The following is a 20,000-nucleotide window of genomic DNA, read 5'->3' on the forward strand; positions in this document are numbered from 1 at the left end:
TTCATCAGTTCAGCTTCATGGGAGCAGATCCAGGAACAGAGCCAGAGCCAGGCTTCCATACTGTAGGTTACCACGGCGCCACTGACTGAAACCACACTGCTACACGGGTTCTACCAGGGAACTGCATGGGTCAACGTACATACTGTACCAAGCCCGAAAATGTTGTTTTGCATTGAGGGTATTGTGAATGGTCATCGGCTTGTTGTTTGTAAACTGTGACTGGCTTTGAGGCTGAAGTGTAATGGAATCTAATCTACAGTAGTTCAGTACAAACCATACCAATGTGCTAGACCTTGGAGAAAACATTCATATTACTATCAAGAACCAATCAATGCTGTGTAATGTTCCATAGATATTGATCATTACTTATCAAAGCACAGCCATGGCTTCAACTACAGTATGTGTCTGTCTTTAATCTTTCTTACAATGAACTCGGACTCAATAACAACTGCAGTATACTGTACTGCCCTAACCCTTACCCTAACCCTAACTCTAAGACATATGGAGTCCTTATAATAAACTATAAAAAGTCAAAAGGCCAATGCTTTTAAGGTACTGGAGAAATACAATTTACTCATTTTTTGATTATTTTCATTAATGTGTGTCTGGTTTATAACATTTTAAGTGGTTTGGCCCCTCCACTATGTGAAACTATTACATCCTCCAGCATACTGTACTGTGTATCCTCTACAGTATATGAGATTGCACCATACCTTTTTGCCGCACTGCATTTAGGCAATCAGCTTTCTCTGTAACGGCCACAAATCAATGGAACAACCTGCCTGACGATGTGAGCAGCTGTAGCTCTATCAGCACTTTGAAAACTAACTTAAAAATTCTGTTAAAAGCTGCTCAGCTGACTTACTTTTGGAGATAAGTGGTTTTCATTTGACAGCAGTGATTTGTGATATGCTACTGTGTGTAGTTTTGTATTTTGTGTCTAGTGGTTCTTTTTTGTATAACTTTGTAAAGCACAGTATGTTGTTTTTACTCTTAACTGTTTGTTATTGTGTCTTTGCTTTGGCCTACCAAGGGACTACCGATGCAAATTAGCTTGCAACCACAATCTGGTGACATTTATGTTAGGACTGTACTGTACATTGTCCATTTTAAATAAAGTTTTTATGAATAAATACTGAGGATCAGAAGCGGTAGATACAGTATGGTTGGGGTTGGAGAAGGTCACGAGACGGGGGGGGACTTACTGGTTCCGGGCCTGGCGTCGGACACGTCCACCAGTGGGCCGGTGGCCTGGGACAGGGACTGGTAGTGGACTGTGTGGGTCACGGTGGACGACTTCTGCTTGGACGTCTCCCCAAAGTCATTGTCAGTCAGCAGCACAGTGGACCTGTCGTCTGAGAGAAAGGCAAGAAAGAGGAGAGCGTCAGTCGATATGTTGAAGTGTTAAATACACAATTAAAGAACTACATTTCACAATATGATTATACTGTATGCATTACACTGCAGCACTATGATAAACCGAGTTGAATCAAGTCAAGTCAAGTTGTGTGTTATCACATAATCTCAATACGCGTTACAAAAACAGAAACAGCCAAGCCGACATTCCCGAGGTCTAAACCTCGTCATTGGATAGATGAATATACATTACATTACATTACATTACATTCGTCATTTAGCAGACGCTTTTATCCAAAGCGACTAACAATAATTGCATTTAACGTAGGAAGAGCCAATGTACTACTACTTGCCAGAACTCACAAGTGCATCTTCTCTCTAAAACAAGTGACTAAGAGCATAATCTAGTGCTGAAGAATAGCAATCTAAAGTACAGTGCAATACAATACAATGCAATACAATAAGTGCTAAGAAGGGGGGATTGTTGTAGTACTTCTTGAAGAGATGAGTTTTGAGCCTGCGACGAAAGATGGGCAGCGACTCTGCTGTCCTGACATCAGTGGGCAGTTCATTCCACCACTGCGGGGCCAGGACAGAGAAGAGCCGTGACCGTGTCGATCGAACGTAGGGGCCTCGGAGTGACGGGGTAACCAGTCGCCCCGAGGTAGCAGAGCGTAGCGGTCGGGAGGGGGTGTATACAGTACAGGATTTCCCTGGCCTGAGGGCAGGGGCTGGCTTACCGATTGTCTCCATGGTGTCCCTCTCTTCGATGAGCAGCTGAGCTCGGGGGATGTCGATGTGCATCCTCAGGGTCTGCTGCTGCTTATTCACCGTGTCGGGGGTCCGCGTGTTCTTACTGAGGGGGGACCATAGGTTGGAAAAGTCAAAAATGTGTTTTTGCAATGGCATGTCATTTGAATATAATGTTTAATGTTTAAAAAATCTGCTTTCAAACCAATATAAAACATATAACTTAAATGGCAAATTGATTATGCAACTTTAATGCCATCAAACAGAATGCCAGAGGGCGGTACTGCACAGCAATATTCGGTACATTTGACATTCCCTGGGAGTTCAGAGGAATGTTGTGATTTATAGCTGGAGTCAAGACTGCTTACGTACCTCATCAGCATCTCAGCTAGGCTCTTTGCATCTGTGAAGTCAGCATACAGACAGTTAGTACAACAACCACGCAGCAAGGGCAAACAACCTGCACTAATACAAGCCCCTCTTCTGAGGATGTGGCAGAACAGCAACTTTTGGTGTGGGGAATATGGGAAAAGTTGATAGGATCAGACAACTGCTGAGGTGTTCTGCTGATAGCCTGTTAATTACACAAAGAAAGTCAATAGGCCGCACAGCTTCATTGATTCTTGCCCAGCCAAACGGAAAGAGAACTTTAATTACAGATGAGTTGAAAACTACTTCCAAGCTCTTTGTGTGTTCATGAGCTCCCCTCAGTGTGTGTGTGTGTGTGTGTGTGTTTAAGCACAAGTACGAGTGTATGTGTGTGTGTGCATGTCCGTGTGTGTGCGCTTGTACATGTGTGCGCTTGTGTACATTATGTGTACTGTATTTATGTGTGTGTGTGTGTGTGTGTGTGTGTGTGTGCGCGTGCGTGTGGCTCACCACGTAGCCTCTTGAGCCTCTGCTCCCTCCTCCTCCTCTTCAGCACCATGAGGAGGATGAAGACCAGGACGGCAGCCACCAGGATGGAGGTGATGGTCACCATCATCTTAAGACCGCCGCTCCCAGACATGTTGTCAGAGATGGAGTCCACGGTTTTCAGCAAGGGGGGGATGGTACCTGGGACCAGAGAACAGGACTCAGCCCCCATACAACCCACAGGCTAACGTTTATGGTATAAACTATTTAGACTAGCAAATAACTCATAGTACAGTATAAGCACGAGGAATCAGTAGTATAAACATCATTGTATCTCATATATTTGATATGAAAGATGCTTTATTAAAGAGTGTTCGGAAGATCTAGCTAAAAGATATATCAGCACACTGCAAATATACAGTAAAACCACAGTAAATGTGTTTTTCACGACTGGCAATTATACTTTTATTGCCAAACCCTTGTCTTTAGAGTTCATGATTTAAAAGGAAACTTAAAGACGGCTGCATCAAAGCCTCTTTCAAAGTTCAACTGGGGGTTTCAAGTGAAGTTGGGAATATCCACTACTGACTTCCCGTCGTGCTCAGCATACTCCGTCAACACAAAGAAGACAGCTGTACACCTCGATGATTGACGTTTGACCTTTAACTGAATTGGACATGCCCTGACACCCCTGGCTGACCGCATAGCTCACACACACACGCACACACATACGGACACGCACACACACACGCACACACACTCTCCTGCGAGACCACGCTGATAAACGGCACTCACACTGACAATGGAACAAGTCCACACAACAGTAGCACCTTTCATCATAGAAGCCCTATCAAACCCATGAAAAGACGTCACATTCAACACACTGAATCCCAGGGTTCTTAAGCAGTTCTATCTCTGTCTACAGCTTAATGTTGTATCCAAACCACAGGCTGCACCTCAGCGTACCGGATATGCAATGTAGCTTAAGGCAACTGAAGATATGCCGGTTGAAGGCATCAGAAAGTAATCCCTCCATTCTTAGTGTGACAGCTGCTGCCTTGGCGCTAAAGCCGGATGAAGTGGTGCGATACGCTCGAAGCTGCTCTTAAACCATCAGTGACGCACAGCCTGTCTCGTGACAAGAATGGAAACTCCAGTTTTCCAACACAATGAGTTCAGAGTTGCTTTGAGTCCAAATACGCACTTTCAGATAAAGATATAATTTCATTGAAAACACAGTATCCTCCCATCCACAGACCCAATTGATATGAAAGCAGCTAACCTCGGGTCACCAGGCCCTCCTCGGGGAAGAGGAGAGCCTGGTTTTCATTCACTATCAGTTTCAGATCTGGTCTAGAGCCCCCCTACTCCAAAAATGGATCCGGCGGATGCAACCTAAAACCGGTCAAATGCAAAGCGATTGGTCCCAGACTATCGCCTTAGGGCCTATTCATACTATATGCAAGCTACGCCAGCGCGAGCTACGCAAAGTGACATTGACGCATCCTTGCGTCCTTGCGTGTGTCGTGGATAAAACTGTAACTTTACGCAAGTGCGCGTCTAAGGGCCCGAGTTAAAAGCTGCGTCAGCGTAGCTTGCCTTAGACCGGAAAAATGCAAAGCGATTGGAGGCTGGACTATCTAGATCCCACATACTCCAAAACTGCTTCCGGCAGATGCAGCCTTTCCTTAGACCGGATCTAAAATGCAAAGCAAATGGCCCCAGACTAGAAGCAGCATCGAACTGAACTAACTTCCGTCAGCGTTGAGCGTGGCGAAGGTGATCTTCTTCTCTGCAGAGCCGGCGCTGTTGGTGACCTTCATCTGCAGCTCATACCACGTAGCCTCCTGCAGGTCGTAGAGGATGTAGCTCTTGGTCAGCGAGGTGCGCTGGGCCGTGGTCCACACCGCCGTGTCCACCGGGCGGTACTCCAGCGTGAAGGAGGTGATTGGACAGCCGCCGTTGTTCCAGCCAATCAGGTTGAGCCGCACGCGGGTGGAGTTGATGCTGGCGAAGAGCTCGTGTTCTTTGGCAAACTGGGGTTCTGGAGAGGGGGAGGACAAGAGGGAAGCAAGGAGAAGGAGGTGAAGAAAGAGGATACTCAAAATAGTGACACGTTTAGCTGGGGAAAAGGTATGTAGACTTGAGATGGAGTGATAAAAAGAACTATGTTGTTGCTCTACAATATCTTACTGACTGCATTGCTTACCGCGTTGCTTGTTACAATCATGGGAAGTTTGTATAACTTGACACTGTACTTTGTATACCTATTATAACTCCCTGGACTAAACAGGCATACCTTTCCCATGAGTCTTTGCCTCGATTATCTCACTGATGCGTCCGGGGCCCACTCCATTCTGGGCCGTCAGGGTGAATTTGTACCAGGTGCCGCACTTCAGGTTCTCCAGACGATAGGAGCGCTCACTAGGGCTGATGGGATAGCTGCCCCACTGCTCGCTGTTGTCCTCCGAGTACTGTAGGATGTAGCCTGGGGGGGAAGGGGGGGGGGGGGGGTAGTACAAGGAGGGGACACGGATAGAGAGAGAGAGGGAAAGTGAGAGAGGGAGAGAGAGAGGGAGAGAGAGAGGGAGGGAGAGAGAAAGGGAGAGATGAACACTTCTAATTAATGCCAAGGGACTGGCAATGCTTCCACTGCTGGATTAATTATGACTTTGTGTACAGAACATCAACCCTCTGGGGATCGTAACTCAAACATCAACTCTGAAAATGCTTTGACACCCAGAGCAACAATATTAGGTCGCTGTCACTATGTACTGTACATGTAAAACATTGTAGAAAATCGAACAACAAACTCGTGGGCAATGACGGAACAACAGCAAGCCCCCAAAACAAATACCACACACAAAAAAACACACCACAGACACCTCTGTAAAAAAAGATCCGTTGTATGTTTCTGTGATTACAAGCTATGATAAATCACCCAGGCCACTCCTCTCCTGACCAGCCTCCCCCCTCAACTGAGTGCTTTAATGTTCCACTGTAACCCATCTAATCTCCTCTCCTCCTTTTTAATCTATCCCTCCTCTCCTCTCTCCCATTCATTTCACCACAGGCAGCTCTGTTAGATAATGAGACGGGGTGGGAGGGCACACCAGGGCCATCCACCAGCATCCTAACTGGGTAGAAATTGTGCTGAAGGGTCATCGGTGTGTCTGATTAGGGCGTGAATTCTCACTGAGGGACTGAGGAGTGCAAGTGGGCTTTGGCAACAGAATAGCTTACTGTGGTGTTTGTTGTTCCAGGGATACGTGTCTTAATCAATTGTCACTGTGGTGTGAGAATTGGCAGTAGTTGTCATTTAGATTATTTTTTTTGTGCGTGGCTGGAAGCCAGCGCCCCTAGTATAGCGTTTGTCCGGTTATCACTCCCTCCCTCCCTCCCTCCCTTACTCTGGACAATATTGGCCTGCATCTGTCTGTTAGCACCACTAGAGGCAGTAGTCCCAGCACACCAAAATCAACTAATCTAACCCCAACCCACACTAGGGACTGGAAGAAGGACACCAAAACCAACCCACCAATCTCCACTCCACAAGTAGAGTAGTGGTCAGAGCATTGGACTCCCACCCGGGAGACCGGGGTTCAAGACCCGGTGGGGATGACTTTATGGGACTATACCCCAAACCTCCACATGTTCATCCTTTCACTCCAGCCTTTACCCCTTGCCTTATAGGTCAGATCCTGCCCCAACCCTTATTCTAACCCCAACCCACACTAGGGACCGGAAAAGGGACACCAAAACCAACCCGCCGATCTCCACTGCACAAGTACACTAGTGGTCAGAGCACTGGACTCCCACCCGGGACCTGGTGGAGATGACTTTATGTTATCATCAGTGTAACTGCTTTAGCCACTGACCACTACCATTAATGTTATGGAAGCTGTTGCTAAGCTGTTGTTGTGAGCTCATGAGCTAACAAGCTATCCTGCTCTTATTGTGCTGGATTAGCATTGGAAGCATTGTAACTGATGTGTCCAGGCGACAAGACCTATCTTATTTCATGTCATTTCAATTCTCAGCTATTTCAGTGGCATGACTAGCTTCCGTCCTACCAGTCCTGAACAGAAACAAGCCAGCCACGTACATAAGCCAGGCTGGATCTGGCCTGGTTTAAAGCAGCTTGCTGCTCCTGATGAAGACGTGCATGCGCTTGTGTGTGTGTGTGTGCACGCGTGTGTGTGTATGTGTGTGTGTGTCTGTATGTGCCTGTGTGTGCATATGTGTGTGCATATGTGTGTGCTTTTTGTGTGTGTGTGTGTGTGTGTGTGTGTGTGTGTGTGTGTGTGTATGTGTGTGTGCACGCGTGTGTATGTGCATGTCACTCACCTCTGATGGAGCTCCCTCCGTTGTCTCCCGGTATCCAGGACAGAGTGATTGACGTGGTGGTTGTCTTGGTAACCGTAAGGCGTGGCTGGTCTGGGGGAACTGTGGGAAAGAGGATGTCCATTGAGTTGTTTACTACAGTACACCCATGGAAACAAACAAACAATCAACCAGCTTGCCACAAATTTGGGCGTCTAAAAGTTAGATGTTCCATCCATTCCAGTGACATAGATGGACATCTCTCGCACCTTGAACCTGCAGGTTGAGTGTGATCTCATCAGACCCCCAGTTGTTGCTGGCCACACAGCTGTAGTTCCCAGAATCCTCTGCTTTCACTGTCCGGATAAGGAAACTGCCGTTGCCATGAACACTGCGGCGTCCATCTACAAGAACTGGGGTAGGGGTTCCATTGGTGCTGAGAGAGAGAGAGAGAGAGAGAGAGAGAGAGACAGAGAGAAGAGAGAGAGAGAGAGAGAGAGAGAGAGAGAGAGAGAGAGAGAGAGAGAGAGAGAGATAGAGAGAGAGAGAGATAAAGGGGATCCGCGGTGGTATAGCGGTCTACACATCGGGTTCCGATGCAGCCCACCGGGGTTCACGCTCTGGTCTCGCCAGATCTGAATATGGCCGCTTCCCACAGGGGGAGGGGTATATTGGGCCGCCACTCCCGGGGGTGGTTAGTTGAGTTTAATTTCGGTGTGAGGGTCCACCGCTCTACAGCGACCCCGTCTGGTGTCACGGGAGCTACCTGACTCTCTCTTCCGGATCGCAAGCACAGCGACAGGGGACCATAGATCAGGTGCGACATGATCAATTTGGGTGAAAAAGGGATCAAATTAGGGAAGAAAACTAGCACAAACTAGTAGACTGAATAAACTGTGGCAAACAATACTGCTCTACACTATATTACATTGTGGTCTACACTCCATAATACACCTGTCTGACTGTCCCCCCTTAAACACTATTGAGTTGAAGATCATGATATTATAGGATGTCACATACTTTCCCTTAAGCCACTTGATGGTGGGGGGAGGGTCTCCCACAGCCTTGCAGGGCAGAACGATGTCCTTCATCCAGGGGGTGGTCACTGTGCCGTTGAACGTCAGGATCCTGGCAGGAGCTACACACGCACGCACGCACGCACGCACACACACACACACACACACACACACACACACACACACACACACACACACACACACACACACACCTCCTATTAAACCACTCTATTTCCACAGAACAGTGACCAGTAGCATAACAGACAGTACTCTTGGATCTGACAGACATCCCATGATGTCATACCTTTGGCCAGGGGCTCCACGGTGATCTTCTCACTGTTGTTGCCATGGCCGGCCGCTGTCACGGCGACCACCCAAATGCTGTACTGCCTGTTGCGGGCCAGGTTCTGTATCCGGTAGAAAAAAACATCTGGGGAGGCCTCAAACTCACTCATCACCTGGAAACGACAGAGAGAGAGAGAGAGAGAGAGAGAGAGAGAGAGAGAGAGAGGGAGAGAGGGAGAGCGAGGGAGAGAGAGAGAGGGAAAGAGAGAGAGAGAGAGAGAGAGAGAGAGGGAGAGAGAGAATGAGAGAGAGAGAGAGAGGGAGAGAGAGAGGAAGAGAGAGAGAGAGAGAGAGAGAGAGGAAGAGAGAGAGAGGTTGGTTTTGTACCAAGAAAAGATCGTACTGTACCCCTCCATCCTCCTCTAAATATCAGCCCTTCATCTGCACACACACACACACACGCACACGCATGCAGAACATTCAGACTGTATATGTAAATCTTTCCACTCTCCCTGCATAATAACATAATACATTCCATGATATCAAGTCCTACCATGGGGTGCAGGTTGGAGCAGAAGACGATGTACTTCCTGATGATGCCGTTGAGCTTGAGAGGAGGGAGCCAGGAGACAAACACCACTGAGCTGGTGGAGGCCGCGGCCTTGACCCCTGCTGGGGCACCAGGAACTAGGGGGGCAGCACATTTATATTCATATTATTCATATTATATTCATTTATATTCATATGTATATATATATACATTCATACAGTAATTATAATATTATTCATGAAGTCATTATAATCCTTTATAAAGTAATTTCTAAAGCTACAGGTATACAATATATGGGAGAACTGGGTATTGTGTGTGTGTGTGTGTGTGTGTGTGTGTGTGCCTCACCGTCTTCCTTGGTCCTGGTGAAGATCTGCTCGCTGCGGACGCCGTCCCCGGCCCGGGTGAAGGCCAGAACCTGGATGCTGTAGTTTGTGTACTTCTCCAGCAGGTCCAGCTCCAGGGACGGCTGGGCGGTGGTCACGTTCTTGATCTCCCCCAGCTCTGAGAACACACACACACGCACGCACACACGCATGCACGCACACACACATGCACACGCGCACGCACACACACATGCACATGCGCATACATGCACACATACACACTCACACACACGCACGCACACATGCACACGCACACACGCACGCACACACACATGCACACACGCACACACACGGACACACACACACACTCGTGCACACACACACACACACACGCATGCACACGCGCATACATGCACACATACACACTCACATACACGCACGCACACATGCACACGCATACACGCACACACACACACACGCTCACACACGCACACACACACAAACAATATGGATTAAGTCTTTTAAATTTCAAGAAATGCATTTCAATGAGAGAGCTACCGACTCAAACATATAACATAACATATTTTATTGGGCATAGGAGTATTTTATTTATAAAGCACTATTAGGTAAGACACCCCTCTACCCCTCTCTTTGTTCCTTACTGCATCTGAGCTCAGACAGCTGTTCATTACGCTCACAGATATGTTGCTGCTATGATGTACCCATGGTTTGTACAGAGATGGGAAAATCAGCTTTATCTATGCACCATGGGCATGAAAAAATCTAGAAGAAGATCTGAAAGTAGCCAATCTCATACCTCTGGGTGATTACAAAAATAGCATAGAAGATACTGGAACAGAGGAATGTTAGCATTTTTTTGATGCTTTACTCCAGACTGAATAGCTGTGTCTGTGTATTGCTTTATGTATTGTTGACTGTTGTGTTGTCTTTAGCTATTGTACTGTATAGGCCTACCGCTATACTGCTGCTAGCCTGGCCAGGTCTCTCTTGCAAGAGATTTTAATCTCAATGAGACTTCCTGGATAAAGGTTGAATGAATGAATGAATGAATGAATGAATGAATGAATGAATGAATGAATGAATGAATGAATGGCAAATAACATAGTCTATTCCCGATAAGAAGATTTAATAGGAAAACATAGTATGAAATAGTGTCAATTCAAAATGGCTGATCAGATCAATTAGATGCCAATAATGTGCACTCAAAGTCACATAACAGTCTCTATTATATCGTTTATATTCATGCTGAATGTCATTGCTGGTCCTGTACTATAGACAGTATGTTTCCAGTGTTCTGCTGTACGGTACTGTATGTATCCCCAAACCTGTTCTTCACTCATAGTCCTGGTAGAGCTGAGCCAGTGACCCTCTCTCACACACACACACACACACACACACACACACACACACACACACACACACACACACACACACACACACACACACACACAGACTTATTGCACCCTGAATTATTGATGGGTCTGCGCCATGCTGCAGCCTGGAGCTCTGACAAGGACATGGGCTTTTTCAGTAAAGAAAGGAAAGAAGAGTTTTTTTTAAGAACCCCTATACTGGTCAATAGTGTACACCAGTACAGTATCTGCCCATTGACATTCTGAAGCAATACCGCAGCATCACCTAGTGGTGCAAAGAGACACCTTACCAAACTAGAAATGGTGCTTGGAGAGCACAGACCTCCGCCCCACACAGGGAGCTGGCTCCATTTTGTTTCCGTTTGTGGATCCAGGCCGTGATTCGCATCCTCTCCAAAATATAATGGTTTCTAAGTCAGCCCATGCTACACCCCGTCACCGAGTTTCATGAAAATCGGTCATTTAGTTTTTGCGTAGTCCTGCGGGGAAATAAACGGTTCCCCCCACTTATTTTTACTTTGGAGAAATATGTGTCCCTGAGCCTAAGTCCAAAAAATAACTGGCGATGAACGGGCGGACGTGTGTGGGCGGCTCTCTGGCACCAGCCTCAGGTCGTAGCCGGTGGGGGGTAGTGCGCTGAACTCTGGGTTCCCCCCACACACCCCAGTCCAAACCCCTTGTCTCCAGCGCACCCACACAGGGAACTGGCTTTGTTCTAAGTGTTGTTTTTATTTGTGGATCTGGGCCGTGATTCGGATCCGCTCCAAAATGTTATGGGTTCTAAGGTGATCCATGCTACACCACCAGCTGTCAAGTCTCCCGTTTTCCCCGGGAAACTACCGTATTTGACCCTTCTTTCCCGCCGTCCTCCCCTTTAAGTAGTTTCCCGTAAATCTCTTGTATTTTATCCTTAATTTAAAAAAAAAAACAAAAAAAAAACATTCCTCTCCGGTACTGCAGGTGGCAATGGTGACGCGAGGATAGTGGCAGGCAGTAGCCTATAGAAGCCCGGTTACAGTCGAGATTCATTCAAATCGACAGCGCGAGAGAGATGGATGGAGGTGAAGACGGAGAAGGCATCCCTGCCCAAAAACCCAAAACCTTGTGTTAATATCTTGACAAATGGGAAACTGATTATCCTTACCCAAAGAAGAGCAGGGTCGGACACACTCATGCTTTTTGTAAGATATATGCAACACTGATTTTAGTATCTCACACAGAGGAAGAAATGACGTGAGCCAGCAGCATGAGAAATCTCTCAAGCATAAACGCAGTCAAAAAACCCAGAAACATGTCCAGTCAGTGTCAGCATTCGTTACGAGAAACATTACTGAGGCATATCAGGGCCCTGTACTACGAAGCTCGTTCAACATATCCAGGATAACTTTTCGCAAGCTCGCTCAAGTAAACCACCGGACAACCGCAATCACGGATAAACGGTACGACGACGGTGGCTATCAACTCGTTAGGTAGGCTACGCAGTGTAGTTTTTGACCACTAGTATGCGCTCTAGAGCAAATTTGAGAAGGTGGTCCCCGAAAATCGCGTACTACGTCATTGCATCAATACACGGAGCACATAATAGTGACGTTTCACACATCTTTGTTGTTTTCAAAACATTAGCTAAATATCATTTTGCGAAGAAATTACACGGTAGGAAAGACATTGAAGTGATTCAACATGTTTATTAGACTACAAGGAACCATATAATCGAGGAATTTCGGTGGACGGAACTTGGTTAGGTAGGCCTATTGTTTGCCTTGTCCATGGCCGTGTCTGAATACCTACTAAGGTATGCGATTGGTCATTTAGAACAAATACCTCCCCTTTTACCGTGAATGCGCCCATAGATCGATTAGATCAGCTGGGTAGACTTTAGGCGTGTAAAGAAATTGTAGCCTATATATCTTATTCTTTCAGCTGCAACCCCGTGAGACTGGCAAGGGATGCAAAATAAAGCAAATGTAGCCTATAGTTTTTAATATAGTTTCAGGTTGGAGTAGACAATGTGATGTCTCTATACAATAGGAAGTAGAGATAAAACAGGCTATAGAAAAAGTGAAGCTCGAGGTGGAGAAGTAACCTAGGCTATAAGCTTACGGGGAAAAAGTAGACCTACCCTATTTCAGTAGGCTTAGGCTATAACGTCATTGATTGTCAGGCATTGGTGCTATCACAATTCAATTAAAATGTTTCATTTAGGCTAGGCTATATAATGTAGGAATGTTCACAGCATTTAAATTTCAACAAAGGTAGGCCTATCAGATTCTGAACACCTAATTGTAGTTTGTAAGTGGTTGACTAGTGGTGATTTTAGGTTTCTTGTATACTTGTCTTAAAATGTAAGGAGTAGGCCTACTGGAGCTTGGTTGGGGTGGTGGGACGGCCCGCGGCGGGGCGCCGGAAAATTTCCCTTATTTTCAAATCCCAATGTTGACAGGTATGTCCACCACCCCACTGAGTCTCATGAAAATCGTGTAATCAGTCCAAAAAATGAATGGATGTGAATGGCCGGCCTGGCTGTGTTTGGGCGGCCCATGGACCCGCCCTGTGATTCCGATCCGCTACGAAATTGAATGGCTTCTAACTTGACTTATGCTACACACCTCCACCAAGTTTCATGAAAATGGGTGCAGTAATTTTTGCGTAATCCTTGTCCAAAAAATGAATGGAGTTGAATGGCCCGCTGTGTTTGGGTGGCTCATGGACCCGCCCCGTGATTTGAATCCGCTCCAAAATGTAATGGGTTCTAAGTTGACCATGCTACACCCTTCCACCAAGTTTCATTCAGTACAGTAGTTTTTGTGTAATCCTGCTAACAGACAAGTAAGTAAGTAGGTACATAAGTAAGTAAGTAAGTAGGCTAAGTAAGTAAGTAAACTTCATTTTATAGCACCTTTCACAGACAGGGGTCACACAGTGCTTCACAAAACATCAATAAATTAAAAAAAAACAATGGCAAAAAGCACAAAAACACAAAAAACAAGGACAAAGAAACATATAAACACAGGAGGCTAGACAAAGGCGAAGAGTCTTTAACTGAATTTTAAAAGAGTGAACAGAGGCCACAGAACGTAAGTGCAATTGAAGGGCGTTCCACAGCCTAGGAGCCATGACTTCGAAGGCTTGGTTACCTTTAACACATGCACCCACGCACGCACACAGGCCATTGAAAACATTACCTCTTGCCCAGCGCTGTCGCTGGGGCAGAGGTAATAAACCATTACCTGGCTTGTACAAACCACGGACAGTGTGTGTGTCTATGTTTGCGATTGTATACTGACTGCACCTTTAGTATTTGTGTCCCTGTATGTAATTTTGCGTGCGTGCGTGTGTGTGTGTGTATGTGTGTATTCCGAGGCCTCACCTCCATCAGGCAGGTTGGCCCAGTAGATGACTCTGTAGCCCAGCAGGTTGCCATTGAGGGCTTCCTTGGGTAGGGGGAGCCAGGACAGGGAGATGACCTCTGGAGATTTGGCCGTGGCCAGGACGTTCTCAGGGGGACGAGAGGGCACTGCCAGGGGAAAGGAGGGGACAGGAGGTGATGATGATGATGATGATGGTGGTGGTGGTGGTGGAGCTTAACAGTCAATGGTGAAATGTTACAAGAGCACCCTCTACTGGTTTTCTCAATCCCTAGGTTTAAAGGACTGTAGTTCAACAAACATCCATGGGGTGGCAGTATTGTCATATCATATTTATTTGTCATTCTCTCATGATGAAATGGGGTGAAGAACTACAGATTACAGAACTGTTCATGTTGCATACACACACACATACGCGCCCACAAACACACACACGCGCACACACACACAGACACACATACACACACTACATTTACATTACATTACAGTCTTGTAGCTGACGCTTTTATCTAAAGTGACTTAACTAATTGCATTTAACGCAGGAAAAGCTATCTCTCTATCTATCTATCTAGACCACACTCTCCCCACCCCCTCCCAACGCTCACCGTCCTCCAGGGTTTTGGTGACCACCTGCTGTGAGGAGGGTCCCGTGCCGGCGCGGTTGGCCGCCTGGACCACCACGCTGTACTGGGTGAACTTGCGGAGGTTGTCCAGGAGGACGCTCTCGCTGCTGTCCCCCGTGGAGTCCATGCTGATGATGGTGAACTGGTGGCTGCCCCCCGGGCTGTACTCACGGTAGCCCACCTGGTAGCCTCGGATCACCCCGTTCTGCAGGTGCTTATGGGGGGGCTAGGGAGGACGGGGGGGGGGGGGTTAGAAACGGGTTCCGGTGTAGCAGGCAACAGAGGGGGCTTGGAACCAAGGTCCACGTTTAAATTCTCTGTAAATGCACCCTTCTTTCCTTGACTGATCTAATTCAAAAGGGCCGCTATCAGGAACGCTTGCTTTCATCTATCCAGTCACGTTAGACCAGAGGTTCTCTCAAGGAGAGAAGGATGCAGAGTCATACAGCATTCAAATGAGGCCATGCTCATGTAGTGAAGTACTGTTCATGATATCCTGTTCGGACCACAAAGTTGCCACTTTGGTCTAATGATTGTTGCTTGAGCCGTACTGAATGCAAGGGAAGTCACAGAGCAGTATACTGTATACAGTAGTAGGTATTTGAATCCTTTTCTGAGAGGGTATATCAGATCAATGACATTATTATATGGGTAAATTGCTGTCACCTACCCTCCAGGTAACTTTGATGCTCTGAGGGGAGGTGGCCTCAAGCTGGACATCCTGTGGGGGGCCATCAGGGGCTGCAAAACAAACACGGTAAGTTGAAGCCAATAGCCGCATTAGAAATCTCACTAGATGGCGCTGCTGACTTAAAAATCCCTGGCTTCTGGCAGGAGCAGGCACACAAACCTCTACTGAAGGAATTCTTTTCATGAATGAGTGGTATACAACAGAACTATGCTGATCTTGATGGATAGGGCATGACCAAGGATTGCAGTATAAACAGCACTGATGTGACCAGATGTCAACTGGTTCGAAATTAGATCGAACAAGGATCGAAAGCTGTCTGACACCGGGATTCTGTGATCCTACAGGCCGACGGGATGGGACTCACCTGCTTCGTCTGTGGTGATGGTGAGCTCGTTGCTGGGGTCGCTGTTGCCGATGGTGTTCTTGGCCAACATGCGGATGTTGTAGGTGGAGGAGGGGTGGAGGTCAATGATGGTGGCCTGGTTGAGCTGGGGGGACACATCTTTGGTCACCTGGGCTGAGAGCCAGGAGGCTGGGCATAACAAAGGCACAAGAGGACTGTTAGCACTGCGGGGAATACATTCCGGAACATGACCTCATACACTAATGAACATTAATGAACATAGAGTCAGCCATCCAGCTTTTTTATGCGATTTCATAAATTTTAAACTACATTCATAGTCTTTGAGATAAAACATGATCCTATCCCGCCTCTGAAATGCCTACAGAAGCCATCAGATGTATATGTGCAGTATCTATGCTATGATTCTCACCTAAACCCACAAGCCAGCCTCGCACTCAACTCTGACCTGATTTGTTCTTGCATTCAATGTCATATCCTGTGATGGGGCTGTTGCCATCAAAGCCCATGGTCCAGCGGAGGGCGATGGTCCGATCTCTCACCTCTCTGATCTCCACCTCAGGAGGGTCTGGGGCCTCTGGAAAGGGTTGATAAAGGATTGATAAAGGTTAGATAAAAGGGTGGGTAAAGGGTCAATAAAGGTTTGATTAAGGTTTGGTAAAGGTTTGATAAGGTTGATAAAGGGTTGGGGTTGATAAAGGTCTGATAAGGTTGATAAAGGGTTGGTAGGGGGTTGATAAAGGGTCAGTAAAAGGCAGATAATAATTACTAATAAATACAATTAATAATAATATAATTACAATTACAGGACCTCAAGGGTCCAGGGTCTTTTATTAGCCATATAAGGTTAGTAAAGGGTTGATAAAGGTTCACTAAAGGTTGATTAAGGGTTGATAAAGGTTGAAAAATTGTCATTTAAGTGTTGATAAAGCATTGGTAAATGGTTCATAAAGGTTTGATAAAGGTTGATAAATGGTCAGTAAATGGTTGATAAAGGGTTGGAAAAGGGGTAATAAAGGGTTTCTAAAGGATTAATACAGGCTGGTAAAGGGTTGGTAAAGGGTTTATAAAGGGTTGGTAAAGGGTTTATAAAGGTTTTATAAAGGGTTGGTGAATGGTTGGTAAGGGTTACTAAAGGGTTGATAAAGGGTTGGTGAAGGGCTGATAAAGGCTTACTAAAGAGTTTATAAAGGATTGGTGAAGAGTTGATAAAGGGTTGGTAATGGATTGATGTTTTTTACCTTGGACTGTCAGCTGTATGATCCCCCTGTCTTCTCCAAATGAGTTGATGGCATGGCAGGAGAAGAAGCCTGAGTCCTCACGGACGGTGGGCATGATCTGACGACAGACAGAGAGAGAAACAGAGAGGTGAAGGGTGGTGAAGGATGAATTTGAAAGTAGAAAAGCAGAATCGTCAACAAAGTGAACGAGAGAGAGCAGCATTTAGCTCTGCAGAGAGATCTGGAACACCACACCCGACGGATCATCACAAACATAACCCAAGTAACACACCGTACCCTGTTGGAGGTGCAGGCCCCTGGCCCCCGTCAGTGCCTGCAGGCCCCGGGCCCCAGACCATACCTGCAGGCCCCGGGCCCCAGACCATACCTGCAGGCCCTGGGCCCCAGACCATACCTGCAGGCCCCTGGCCCCAGGCCCCAGACCATACCTGCAGGGTGGAGATGACCTCGTCCGCCACCTCCTTGACAGTGACCACGTAGCGGCTGGTCTCCGGGTTGATGATGCGCTCCTCCTTCTCCCAGCGCACCATGATGGGCTTCTCGCCGTGGGCCGTGCAGCTCATCCTCTTCTCCTCGCCCTGCGTGGCCAGCGTGGTGTTGGGGTACGACGTGATCATGGCCGGGACTGGAGGGAGGGAGGGAGAGGGGAGGAGAGGAGAGGGAGAGAGAGAGAGAAGATTAGCACAGAAAACAGTTCAGGATAGAGGCTCTCAGCCTCCACTGGATGTCTGGATCAGTCACTGCAATACAAAAAGCCCAGCCAGTTTTAACCATATGTGGAAAATGGAGAACATTTGCCGAGTTCTAAGATACAGTAGAACCCTAAAAGACTAGAAAAAGACGCAGTGTAACTTTCACCTGAAAATCAGACAAACCCTGGTTCCCAGCATGCACTAAACACTAGCAATTCAAAAGCAATCCCCCCCAGGTGAGTTCTCTTGTTTCTTACACTATCTTTGATATACTGTAAGGCAGGGGTCCATGTTAACATGTTGCTGTGAAGGCAGATTGTGTAGTGGAGGCGGAGAGCTCTCTCCAGCACGGAGAAGAAAGCGGTGACTCCAGTCTGAACTCCCCTCGGTGAGAAGAAGAGCTCGTCTGCCGTTACAGCGCATCGGGCTCATTAGCAGAAGCACTCCGTGTGTGTGTGTGTGTGTTTGTGTGTGTGTGTGTTCTAGTTTTACTACAAATATGCTCACACACAAACACTCACACACATCATAGTGAAATACCCTCTACTGTACTCCATGGGTCCTTCAATAAACCCATTTTGTTCTGTGTCCAAAAACAAAACCACAAAATGTAGAATCAACAGCCAGACACCAGTCCACACGCACACATGCACACACACACACACACACACACAAATTCATATAGGGGATATCAACTTCATTGATCCCCAGGGGATGCCATACATATTGATCAAGTGTGAATTTCTATTAAATGTTGACATACAATAGCCTATGTGTTATATATATTTTCATCACAGATCATCATCTTCATCATCATCATCAAAACAATGTGTTCTATTCTTCCTCTATGGAGTTTCTTGTATCCCTGCCTATAGGCACACTGATCGAGGTGAATACCTAAAGCTTTGGTTTTCCGTTTTCTTCTAAGGATGTACACAACAAAATATACATATCCTTCTCTATGTTTTTTCTTGCGCGCCTGCCCAGAGCCCAGAGCCCATTGCACGGCACAGCACAGCACAGCACAGACACTGAACACTGAACACTGCTTGACAGAAACAGCCTGGAAGGCAGATGGTGGAATATGTATACATGTCTAGCTGAGTCTACTGCAGCACGGAGACAGTGCGCTAGCCCCACCAGCTACTGTAAGACTCCAGCAGGAGTGTGTGTGTGTGTGTGTGTGTGTGTGTGTGTGTGTGTGTGTGTGTGTGTGTGTGTGAGGTTCCCGGGTGTGTGTCGGAGTAGCCAGCTGTGTCTGGAGGAGCTAAGTGGGTAGCAGGGGCAGAGGGAGGACTCATGACACGTCTCAACTACACCGTCGGAGGGAGAGAGAGAGCGTGTACCCCTGCAGCGGTGTTACTATGATCTCTCTCCCTCCGATCTCCGTCTCTCTCTGCTATATCCACCAGGACAGCCATGACTTAATGATGAGAGACCACTTTGATTATTCATACACGGCAGACAAGACTAGTCCTCTGGCCTCTCTGCTGGCTCACTGCACCCCGTCTATACACACACACGCATACACACACGCACGCACACACACACACGCACACTAACAAACACACAAACATGCACACATACACACACACACTAACAGACGCGCACACACACATACACACACACACACACACACATACATGCACTCTAACAGACGCGCACACACACACACACACACACAAGCTTGTGTCTTGAACATTCATCCTCATTGTACATGGTACCTGTATTGTGCAAATACTGTATGGAAAATGAACATCATTGAATACTTGACCAATCCAAGACACACACATCCTGTACATCCAGAACACACAGCAGCACACTGAGGCATTCATAGAAAAACCCCCACAACAGACCGACGGAAAAAAAACACAGGTTCGCAACTGGCACACATACACTCCACCTCTCTACCCCTTCTCCTCACAGTGCACCGCCCCGACTGAGGCAGCCCAATAAAAGCACAGGGGTCCAAAGGGAGGGGTTAGCGTGTGTATGTGTGCCTATGCACACAGAGGGGCGGGGGGGGGGGGGGGGGGCAGCGTTGGCGGTACTGACATCGCCCCCCCCCCCCAACTTCTCTGACATGATGGAATGTGTCAGACTAAAGGCTGCCGACGTTTAAGCCTCATCTCTTATTCACTCTCAACCCCACCCCCCCCCCCAACCCCTCCC

The 20,000-nt window shown here is 47.1% G+C and overlaps 1 protein-coding gene across 1 annotated transcript in view; it reads right to left on the reverse strand.

Annotated features, from left to right (window-relative positions):
• The window catches only part of dscamb (Down syndrome cell adhesion molecule b), a gene marked incomplete at both ends in the record, with an annotated part of 134,654 nt that overhangs the window by 6,007 nt on the left and 108,647 nt on the right, over positions 1–20,000 (reverse strand). The window contains 20 exon segments of the mRNA XM_084447812.1: positions 1,187–1,196; positions 1,198–1,355; positions 2,097–2,212; positions 2,479–2,509; positions 2,986–3,162; positions 4,715–5,005; positions 5,261–5,449; positions 7,309–7,407; positions 7,554–7,720; positions 8,305–8,422; positions 8,605–8,758; positions 9,139–9,272; positions 9,484–9,639; positions 14,223–14,369; positions 14,826–15,069; positions 15,514–15,584; positions 15,899–16,066; positions 16,344–16,472; positions 17,137–17,233; positions 17,565–17,761. Coding sequence (XP_084303938.1) covers positions 1,187–1,196; positions 1,198–1,355; positions 2,097–2,212; positions 2,479–2,509; positions 2,986–3,162; positions 4,715–5,005; positions 5,261–5,449; positions 7,309–7,407; positions 7,554–7,720; positions 8,305–8,422; positions 8,605–8,758; positions 9,139–9,272; positions 9,484–9,639; positions 14,223–14,369; positions 14,826–15,069; positions 15,514–15,584; positions 15,899–16,066; positions 16,344–16,472; positions 17,137–17,233; positions 17,565–17,761 — 2,853 coding nt within the window.

The sequence above is a fragment of the Borostomias antarcticus genome, assembly GCF_949987555.1.
Source record: "Borostomias antarcticus genome assembly, chromosome: 1".
Taxonomy (NCBI): domain Eukaryota; kingdom Metazoa; phylum Chordata; class Actinopteri; order Stomiiformes; family Stomiidae; genus Borostomias; species Borostomias antarcticus.